This window comes from Xiphias gladius, chromosome 24 (genome assembly GCF_016859285.1).
Source record: "Xiphias gladius isolate SHS-SW01 ecotype Sanya breed wild chromosome 24, ASM1685928v1, whole genome shotgun sequence".
NCBI lineage: Eukaryota > Metazoa > Chordata > Actinopteri > Istiophoriformes > Xiphiidae > Xiphias > Xiphias gladius.
Genome location: NC_053423.1, coordinates 710,882 through 722,009, shown reverse-complemented (window position 1 = coordinate 722,009; position 11,128 = coordinate 710,882). Strand labels below are relative to the sequence as shown.

The 11,128-nt window shown below is 38.5% G+C and overlaps 1 protein-coding gene across 1 annotated transcript; it reads left to right on the top strand.

Moving 5' to 3' along the window:
* Nucleotides 1-366: 366 nt before the first annotated feature.
* agr2 (anterior gradient 2) lies at nucleotides 367-4,853 on the top strand. The gene is made up of 8 exons (XM_040121969.1): nucleotides 367-456; nucleotides 1,338-1,459; nucleotides 1,571-1,634; nucleotides 1,736-1,788; nucleotides 2,019-2,095; nucleotides 2,690-2,753; nucleotides 4,376-4,459; nucleotides 4,581-4,853. Exons 2-8 carry the CDS (start codon nucleotides 1,351-1,353, stop codon nucleotides 4,628-4,630), a joined length of 501 nt encoding a protein of 166 aa, XP_039977903.1. The 5' UTR covers nucleotides 367-456; nucleotides 1,338-1,350; the 3' UTR covers nucleotides 4,631-4,853.
* Nucleotides 4,854-11,128: the final 6,275 nt, after the last annotated feature.

Sequence of the window (11,128 nt, the reverse complement as noted above, 5' to 3'; positions counted from 1 at the left end):
ATTGGCAAATGTCATGAATGGCAGAAAACATGTAATATAGGTTATAACACACAATAAACTCGGCTAAAAGATAACATACTTAGGCAACATATCAGAAAAATAAGTTATAGTCATTAAAAAAAAAGGCGCTGCTCACTAATTATGATGTATGCCGTTTTGAAGGGTTATTTCTATCATAACGTAAAAAGTTTACATTCATGATCTTACACCAGGATATCTTTGGCAATACACACGGAAATCTCAAATTACCAATTTCCCCAAGGGAGTCTGTTTTGCAAACAAAATCGTTTTGGAAGTTTGAGTCACAAGCTTTCCGGCACAGAGAAGGGACGGGATGGGGAAGAGGGCGGGCCCGCCGGGGAACAGGTGCTTAAATACGGGACAGATGAGAGCGGAGGTACAGCAGAAGCCGGTACTGCGGTCAGCCTACACTCTCACCTGACTACTTCGGAACAGGTAAGATACAGAGCCTGACTTTACAGGCCACCGTACTCTCATATGGGGCATCTTTACCATAGGGAAATTAATTTTTAAGGAAATCTTCATTTTTTCACCTGATTGTTTAAACATTCCTCGAAGAAAATAAAAGACAAAAGGAAAAAGTAGGCTAAGTTATCTTTAAAAATATTTATTTTGGAAGAGATAAAAGAGAAAACTTAGTTTTCATCTGCAAGAATTGAGAATGACAAATCTACTATTTTTAACCTGATGATTAAAAACACAGTGAAATATCAAAGTAAAGATTGAGTCATCACAATTCATGCGACACAGTTACATGCTTAACAGCTTCTGAAGCTGCAATGTATGGAAGCGTTTGAAAAAGTCTAGGTAACATCTGATGGTGTCATTTGTATTTCAGATTTGAATTTTATTTTAAAAAGATATCTTAGGTTACATTAAACTATTTGATTGAAGTCCATCTTTATTGCAGATGATCTCTGTTCCATTACAGATTACTTTTATGATTAAGATATTTTTTGTTTAATGGTCAATGCTGTGTGCTGTATACAAAAAATGAGGTGGGATTGTTACATTCCAGACAGGGGCCTTAGTTGCATGTAATACCTTTCTCTCTCTTCATGCGTTTCTTGTCTGTCTGCGAAAATGCAAAAAAAAAAAAAAAAAAACGACAGATTCTCCTGTGGTAGGAACCACTGGAGGATGTAAGGCAGAACTTTTCATTCAGAAAGGCAAAAGAAAGTTCTGAGTTTAAGTTTCTTCCATTCCTGGCAAATGTGATGTCATTTCAATACTGTTCCTCCCAGATCTAACACTTTGAACATTTCAAGTTTTCAAATTTTGTTTTCCCCTGCCTTTGTCTGTTCCTCATGTTCCAGTAATCCTATAAAGATGATCAAAGCGGTGTTGTCGGTACTCTTGGTCCTTGTGGCTGTGTCCTCGACCTTTGGGAAATATGCACCTAAAGCTGGCAAGAGGGTCCCTCAGACTATGTCAAGAGGTCTGTGAGAATCATCTGCCCCTCTAAGGCTGAATGACTGAGATTCAAGTATATTGTGATAAATAAAGCAGAGTCTTTCATTGATCTTTCATGGTGTCCATGTCTGTCCAGGATGGGGAGATCAGCTGATCTGGGCTCAAACTTACGAAGAGGCTCTCTACTGGTCCAGGTCAAGGTAAGAAATAGTTTTAACACATCAATATGTTGGTTTTACTCTTAAACTGATGTTCATTGAAGTTGATGATTAAATGTAAGTGAAGCTGATTTATATTTTAGGAACAAACCTCTGATGGTCATCTTTCACCTTGAAGATTGCCCGCACAGCCAGTGTAAGTCTGACTCCTGGAAAAAACCTTGCTTCTATTATTTGAGTTATTAAATTACTCAAGCAGAAAGAAACATGTTTGAATGAAGGGCCAAACCTGTTTGAAGAGCAAGTAGTCATGTGTTTGCTCATGTGTGACGTCACCTCAGACATCCTGGTACAGCTCTGCACTCGGCTCATGTGCTAATAAGCACTGGACTGAGTTGTAGAATTAAAAACATGTTTCTTCTGCAGCACTAAAGAAGGTTTTCTCTGAAGACAACGAGATCCAGAGATCTCTTGATGAAGACTTCATCACCCTCAATCTGGTGGTAAGTTGCAGGACTTTTTAGATCAAACTACCTGGCTAAACAATGTGTTTTAAAGGTGCATACCACTGAATCTGTATTCAGGTTTGAGCTGTTTTCAAAACTGTAATACCTTTAAAAAACCTTAATTAATTAATTTTACCGTTCAGCAGTAAAGCCCCCGCAAAGTTGGTTTCAAATATTAAGTATTTCTCTATAATATTAAGGACTGTATTAATGACTAAATATGCAAGTTTTGGAAAATACACTCTTAGGTATTATTTACCAAGAGTTTAACTAACAACATAAGCAAACAAACCACCAACTGTCATCACACACTGTCATTCAAATATTGATGATCTCTGCACAGAAATGAGTGTGGTCACCTTTTTCAAACTGAGCCCTCGCCACTTTAAGCCATTAAGAAGAACTCAAACAAAAACACAAAACACAGAAACTGTTCTACCTTTGGCACAAAATGTTGTGTTGATGTAGGACCTCATCTCTCAGAGTAATACATTGATTTAGAGAATAGGGTTTTAGATTTTTAAAAAAGATGTTATTGTTCAGACTTTGATATGTTTGATGATAAAGTGTTATTTTTTTTCTCACCTACAGTATGAAACCACAGATAAACATCTCTCTCCTGATGGACAGTATGTTCCCAGAATCATCTTTGTTGGTAAGAGCTATAGCTTGTGACACAACTCTTTCTGTAGGCCTGTCGACATGTCCCTGTCTTAGATTACATTCCTTACCTTTAATGTGAAGGGTGGTGAGGTGACAGTGGTGAGGTGACAGGGGTTAGCACTGACATAGACATAGAGTTAGGTAAATGCCTGGCTTTTTCCTTTTAAATTGTCCATAGGTGTGAATGTGAGTATGAATGGTTGTCTGTCTCTATGTGTCAGCCTTGAGATAGACTGGCGACCTGTCCAGGGTGTATGCTGCCACACCTGGGATCGGCTCCTTCCTTTCATATCAATGCAATAGTATTTACTGTGTCAACACTACTACTGCTACTATTTAATTTTCCTCCTGGGGATCAGTAAAATGTTACTGTACAACTGTAAATTGTTTTATGGTATGCTAATGGTGTGTGGCATTCAATAATTCAATAAAGTTTTGACACTGATTGTAATAGCAGTATCCTGCGGAGGAATAACTATTCAGATCCTTTACTTAAGTAAAGATAGTAATGCTGCAATATAAATATACTACAAATAAAAGTCCTAAACATCACAGAAGTAAAAGCAAATGAGTATTATTAGCAAAGAATACTTAAAAGTAACAAAAGAAAAAGTAATCATAATGCAGAAAAATCCAAGTATGAAAGTTATACTATTATATAATTTCATTATTATTATTTCATGCATTAAAGTGTAAGAAACATTTTTCTTTTTTGATGTTGGTCAATGTTGAGGTTATTTTGGGTAGTTTAATCTGTAACAGTGGATCATCATCCCATGTAATCTGTAGAGTAACTAGTAACTATAGCTGTCAAGTAAATAGTTCAGTAAAAAGCACAATATTTACCTCTGAACTGCAATGGATAAGATATATAAAACAGCATAAAACAGAAATAGTAAAGTCCAAGTAGTTCATATTTTTAGTTAAGTATGGTACATATGTATCTTAAACAAGGATTGAAATATGAACGCTAGGTAACTTTTGCTGAACAGCAGCCCTGGTGACCACAAGTGGCTACTACAGAATAATGATAAATGTTAAATCATAGCATAGGATAACAGTAGCACAAGTAAAGAAGACTGACAAAGTTAGTAAACTGACTCAGTAATGTCATTTACACAGCAGTATCTCTCCTAAATTTTGTGTTTGTTGCTAAAATTAACCACCATAAGATACTGTGCATACCAGACCAAGAAAGGCTGTAGCAGCAATACCCTTTAGTGAATTAAATTGAACAAATGTGTTTTATAGCTTATACATCCAACCCAACATCTGTGAAGAGAAGATTGTGTTATTTCTTCTTTCAAAAGTTATATAGTTATGACCCACAAATAGTGAAAAATAGCATTTTAAAGTGAATGTCAGTGCAGCTTGAAAGAAACGCAAATGTATATAACTGGCTGTATTTGGCTACTTGAAATACCCAGCGCCACCTTTATTTTCCAGATACATAGAATGTATAAGGAAGTTGAATTGTTGACATTGGTGCCAAGATACTCACAATTCAATTTCAGTACACTGCAGTAGCAGTAGATGCACACAGCTCCTGCCTCCTCCAAGATGACACCAGGATTAAATCTTTTCACTCACCCAGTACCGCTAATGTCTCCACAGACCCAACAATGACAGTGAGGGCTGACATCACTGGTCGCTATGCCAACCGCATGTATGCCTATGAACCAAGTGACCTGAAACTCTGTAAGTGCTGCATCTAAGACACAGTGAGGTTTACACAAATCTATCCTCAGTCAGCATTGTCTGTTTGTTGTCCATGAAACACAGACTGACTAAATGTGAATGTTTCCCACCTTTTCTACAGTGAAGAGCAACATGCAGAAGGCTAAGAAGCTCTTGAAATCGGAGCTGTGAGCATGAGGACAAGACGCACTCTCAATTTATGACCCTGCATCAGATTGTATCATCAGCACAGATGCCAATAACATTCTGTGACTACAGTTTACACAAAGAAAACTAAGCAATGGAAAGTTTCCACTCTTCACCTTCACTTAAAATGTTTCCTCTTTGAAGTTAGTTCCTGATTCTTACTTCTGGTATTATTTCTGTACATCCGGAGTATTTTTTAAATAAATATGGAACTGTTCACGCACTCAAGATAGTTAGTCTGCCTTTTTATTTGCCAAAGGATTACAGGGAAATATACACACAAAAATGATGGTACTTCAATATTAAAGCACTCATGCTAGTGCTGTTACCGCCATTACTTCTAGTACTAAACCACACTAGCTAATTTGGAAAATTAAAGGACAGGATAAAATTAAGGAAATAGGTGTGTCTTCAGTATAGAGCATGTTATTTAAATTACAACTGTGTTGGAATGTTTTCCAATGTCTGTGCTGCTATCAACCTGAGACTTGCATCCTTGAAGATCCTGAAGGTCCGACTTGAATCGCCTTGATGATGGTAGAGTTTTTTATGTTCACCTGATGAATCTAAGTCCAATACTAATTTCTGCACTGTTTTGGTCTCCACCAACTCCTGAAAAATCCAGAAATATTCTGGTTATTCCTGGTAATTATACATGTACTCCAGAAATACATTTCTGGCACTTCAGCTGCTAAATGCTCCACTATGTTCACCAGCTAGTCTCTAACTGTAACTGTTTGCTTTTTGCTGCTGAGCAGGTAGTGGACAGTGTCTTTATCAGAGCTTTTTCACTGAAAACAGCTGTGTGCTGCTGAAAATGAGTGAGAATGAACCAAAAAAGTAAAGCTATGGGCTGGAAAATGAAAATAATGAGCCAAAAGTAATGTAAAGCAAAGACTGTTGATAATGATCTGTAGGTTCATGACCTACAAACAGCCCCATTTCCATACTGTACAAGTTATGTAAAGTAATGTGAGCCAATGTTAATAATGATTTTAATTGCTTCACTATGAACATGTTGATAAGTGTAGCTTGGCATTTCCATATCTTCTGAGTATTACATTTACATAAGCAAAGTGCGATTTTTCATTGGCTGATGACTTCATTGTGGTGCAGTGTACTCACCACATACTGCAGAAGGAGGTGTGCTAGTGAAAAACAGAAGGAAGCAACTGGACAGACCTCACTGAGGGTACCAAAGTTCCCTGAGCACAGTTTGCTCAAATGCAATGCATTCTGGGAAGCATGCCAGATAGCTAACAATAAGTTTCTTGTTCATCAACTATCAGTTTAGTAAATGAGTGGCAGGAATGAAATGTCACAAGTTTCAATGACACATGGGAATTCGTGACTCATGATTCTAGTTTATAGCGGATAATGATCGGGTTTATGTGGACCAACATACCTTTAGAAGCCGTGTAAAGAAGTGAAAATGAGTTTCATTCAAATGAGTTGGTGAGGAATCTATTCATGGAGCACATTGTGTAATCAGTAGAATGTGAGTGTGTGTGTGTGCGTGTGTGCGTGTGTGTGTGTGTGTGTGTGTGTGTAACATCCTGGATGGGCGTGTTCACACAGCCAACACTGAAAGCATTTTCCTGTTGCCAGGTTACTGATTCTCAACTGACACTATTGTCCTGTGTAATGAGCTCCGCAAAGCAGGTAGAGTATGGCACAAGTTGTTTGGTCAAGAATTCCCTATGAGAATCAAACTGAGACTGCGGAAACCTAAAAAAAAATACTTTCATCAGCTTGACATGATTTGATTATGACAGAGATGTAGAGGAGGGAAACCAATGTCTTTTCTTTGTAGGATATAGCTGTAATGTAAAAATTAAAACAGTTTACAACCCTTTTCATGCCACACATATCACATATCACCATTCAAATGCATCTCATTAAGTACAACAGTAAGTGAATGCATCATCGTTCACATGGCCCAACAATCAGCTCTGAACATTCAGTCATGTTTGTGGTCATGCTCAGTTCAGTACAAAACTAGCCTATATAAGCACTGCACGCGAGTTTAATTTTACAACCGAAGTAACAGATTATGACTGTTTCTGCAGCTCTCACTGTCTTTTAATAACCTTTTAATGAGGAGGTAACCTACTGTGAATCCCAGCTGAGCTGACGGCAGAGCTCTCAGTCACCAGTGAGGAGCTCAACTGCTGAAAGCTACTGATTCACTCAGTGACAATGTTGATGCAGTGTAGTTAGTTCACTTTTAAATTTGTTGATAGAGATCTTTTTGTACATGTACTGAACATCTATAAGTAGTTGGTTGACCACATGACTCATACATTCACATTAGGTTTCCAAATTTATCCACAGTACAGAGAAAGTCCTTCTCAAGCTAATCAATGATCTATTAATAAACATAGTTTTATTTCTATTTTAGTCAGTGGTGTAATTTAACCCACGTACATTTACTTAAGTACTTTTTTTTTAAATAGAATTTGGATTGCAGTATATGTAGTGGAGTATATTATATAGTTGTGCTCATTCTTTTACCTAAGAAAATGATCTAAGCACCTCTTCCACCGCTGATTTTAGTACTATTAAATTTGAGTGCAGCCTTTAATACAGCGAATCATAACATCCTAAATGACAGTCTTTAGAAGTGGGTAGGACTTTCTGGCTCAGTACTAGCCTAGTGTTAACAAGGATGAAATGATGAGATTATTTGTATCCGTATGGAACTTTTTTTTCAACTAGGAAAGTTCTAGGAAAATTTCCTGCGTCCTTTAAGAGTTAATACTCGGCCCATTGCTGTTCAGCCTGGGCATTTTGTCTCAGAGCCATTTACTTCCAGAAAAAACAAGGCATGTTACAGTCACCAGTGTTGGTAATAACTCTCTCAGTACTGTATGTTCTCATTTAGTAGCATATCGTTGAAGGACGTTATAAGAAAACATGGACAAAGTGAAACATTGGTGAATTAAAAATATTTTTTTTATTAATATTTGCAGTTGTTTGTTAACTGGAGGGCATAGTTATTAGTTTGAGATACATGCTTTTACACAGAAAAAAATATCATCTTATTAACTAAATCTAATCCTTTACTGATTCCTTGAAATTCTTGTCTTGTTAACCTCCTCCTCCCCCAAGGACGCACTTGTAGGTCCGTCAGTAAAAATGCTGTTTCAACCTACAGAATGTTATTTTAAATTCCAGAGGACACTCCAAAGTCTGCAAATATACCAAATACTGTATATAAGACTCAACTGGGGGGAAAAGTGTCTAGAATAATGCAGCAGAGTCTTTCTGGTCTTGACTGATGAATTTTCAGCCACTATTTCTGGAGATCCCTTCAAGTTCTGAGATATTTTTAGGCAGTCCTGCACACACAGCATGATTAAGATCTACCCAAAGATTTTCAGAAGCTTCAGCTTGTGTTTCATGAAGTGGTTCACAGTGGATTTTGAGGTTTGTTTTGGATGATTGTCGTGGGTTGAAGTGGGATTTGGCAGGTGGGGGACCCCTGAGATTCGAGGGAGGGGGAGCAGCTCTGGTGGGGTTGGTGAGGGTTGAAACTTGTATGAATGCAGCATGTTTACGCTGGATTTTTTGACAGTCCACTGGCCCAACGAGACAGTGGCCTAACGGGATATCTCCTGGTATGACCGATGGCCAGTCCAACTCTGTCTCATGCAAGCAGTAGCCTTGCTGTTCACACCAAAAGTGCAACAACAAGCATTTCTGCGCTTCTGTTCTTTTCTAATCACACGTAGAGAAGCTATTTTTGTGTTCCCTGTTTAGGTTTGCATCGCTGCTGCTGCAACAAGGATGTTAATAGGATCGTCGCCTCATATGATGATCTGTGGGGAGGGGCTTCTCTCCCGCCTCAGTGCGTACGTCTGCTAATCTTTCTCGCTCTCTGTTTGGACCTATGGTTTGGACACTCAGATTTATTACCTCCATCAAGGAGGTTATGTTTTCACATATTTTGGTGTGTATCCGGTGAAATGGACGGATCCAGGAATTTTTCAATCACTCTCATTAGCATTGCAAGAGAGGGCATTTTTCACCTTGGCGGAGTACTGCGCCCTACTGAGTGGCATTCTAGATTACTTATTAATTGAAGGTGCTGGATTCTATATTTAACAACTTCTCAGTTGCCTAAACCTTTATTCAATAAAGTTGCTAAAGGGGTCAATTCTATGAACAAATCTAGCTTTTGTCTTTTTGGACAAACCGTGGCTGCTTCCTGTAGAAGAGAGCTGCCAGTATTGCCGGTATTGCTCATATGTGCGAGGTTGTGCTTTCCCTCCACATGCATACCTCTCTATGTGTCTAATTCAATTGACCGCACAGCAGATGACATAGACGTGAATGAGCTTCTAACTCTCTCTCTAGAGATAGTTTTACAAATAAATTTAGCCCAAGTCACAGCAAAGCTGTTGTCTTTAACTTATGTGTAAGGTGACTTTGTCAGACGACACGGTTATGAAATCAAGATTTTGGCAGTGCAGAGCAGCAGCTTGGAAATGGCTTGGAAGCGACTGCTGGTTAACATGTATTTTTAATGGACCGCATTTCAGTCACTGTGACATACTTGTAACGCCTGACAACAGAAACAGAAAAACATGAGAAAAGGTTTATTGGGAATTTGGCTGTATTAAAATACTGTATACATGAGCACAATGATAGGAGAGAAGCAAACAGATAAAGGCTCCAGCTACTTTCTATCGAAAGTAGTTGTTTACAGTGGTTCCACAACAGTTTTAGACTACGTCCTCAATTTTGCACATTGACCATACACCATATATAAGGTGTCGACCTAGTCTTGTTTAATATGTTTTTGCTGCAGGGGTTGTATTTACATCTTTTCACTTCAAAAATAAATAAAATATGCAATGTGCCCAAAGTTTTTCCCAAACATACAACTGTATGCACACATAGACATACATATCTAAAATAGAACTTTATTATTCTATTTCTCATAGGTTCCTGTCTTCCAATATAATATATTGTATTAATCACATTTCATTTACCATCAATATAATCTATAGCCATATTGTTCTGTGTTAGATTTCCTCACTGTAACACATACATTCATAGCATTAATGTATTTTAAAGGACCACCCCATTTGGTCCTAATATTGAATTCAATTTAATTAAATTTTATTTATATAGCGCCAAATCATAACAGAGGTTATCTCAGGGCACTTTTCATGACCTGCTCTACAGATCTAGACCTATTATAGGTATATTTACAGAGACCCAACATTCCCCCATGAGCAAGTACTTGGCGACAGTGGCAAGGTAAAATTCCCTTTTAACAGGTAGAAGCCTTGAACAGAGCCCGGCTCATGGTGCTGGGTTGAGAGAGAAAGAGAGAGAGAGAGAGAGAGGGTATGTAACAATAATGAGACTAATAATACAACTAATTATTACTAACTATAATAATAGGGTGAATGATAGTACTAATAAAACTAAATATAGTAATAGATGATAATCATAATACTTGAAGCAGTGGGTGTTGAGCAGGATCATGGGGGTACTAGTTGGTTTGAAGTCACAGATCCAGACTTTCTAGCACCAGGGGCAGAAATACCTGCAGAAAGCGACAGGAAGAGAGAGGAGAGAGATGAAAAAGCACAAAACTACGGGAGAGAGAAGAAGTGAAGTTAGTAACGAGCATTGATGCCATATGAATGCGTGCAGATGGAGAGGAAGAGGAGGAGAGAGGAGCTTGGTGCATCATGGGAAATCCCCCAGCAGTCTAGGCCTATAACAGCATAACTAAGGGGTGGTTCAAGACAAGCTTGAGCCAGCCCTAACTTTAAGCTTTATCAAAAAGGAAGGTTTTAAGCCTCCTTTTAAACATGGAGAGGTATCTGCCTCCCGGACCAAAACTGGAAGATGGTTCCACAGTAGAGGAGCCTGATAACTGAAGGCTCTGCCTCCTATTGTACTTTTGGAGACTCCATGAACCACAAGCAAGCCTGCATTCTGGGAGCGCAGTGTTCTAGGGGGGTAATAGGGTACTATGAGCTCTTCCAGATATGATGGTTTCTGTGTACAACTCCTCTTCTGTTTATTTTTGAGTTATTTAATTAAGGTGGTCGGGGGGCAGACACAGTCTCTATGGGGGTTTGGGTGGGTGACTGCTGTAGTGGAAGCACAGAGAAGCGTATAAGACTGCAACTCTGCCTCCTGGTCTCAACTCTGGGTTGTCATGGTTTTGTTCTACTAATCAACTCAGTCAGGTTTTCTAGATATGAGAGCTGCTCCATCCAAAGTGGGATGTATGCCGTCTCTCTTCATCAGACCAGGTCTCCCCCAAAAAGTGTGCCAGTTTTCTGCAAAGCCCACATCGTTTGCTGGACACCAAATCGAAAGCCAGCAGTTGAATGAAGATGTGGCTATACATGTCATCGCTGGTCAGATTAGGTAGGGGCCCAGAGAAAACTACGGAGTCCGACATTTTCTTGCATATGTATACACCCACTCAAAAATAATTTTTGTAAATGATCT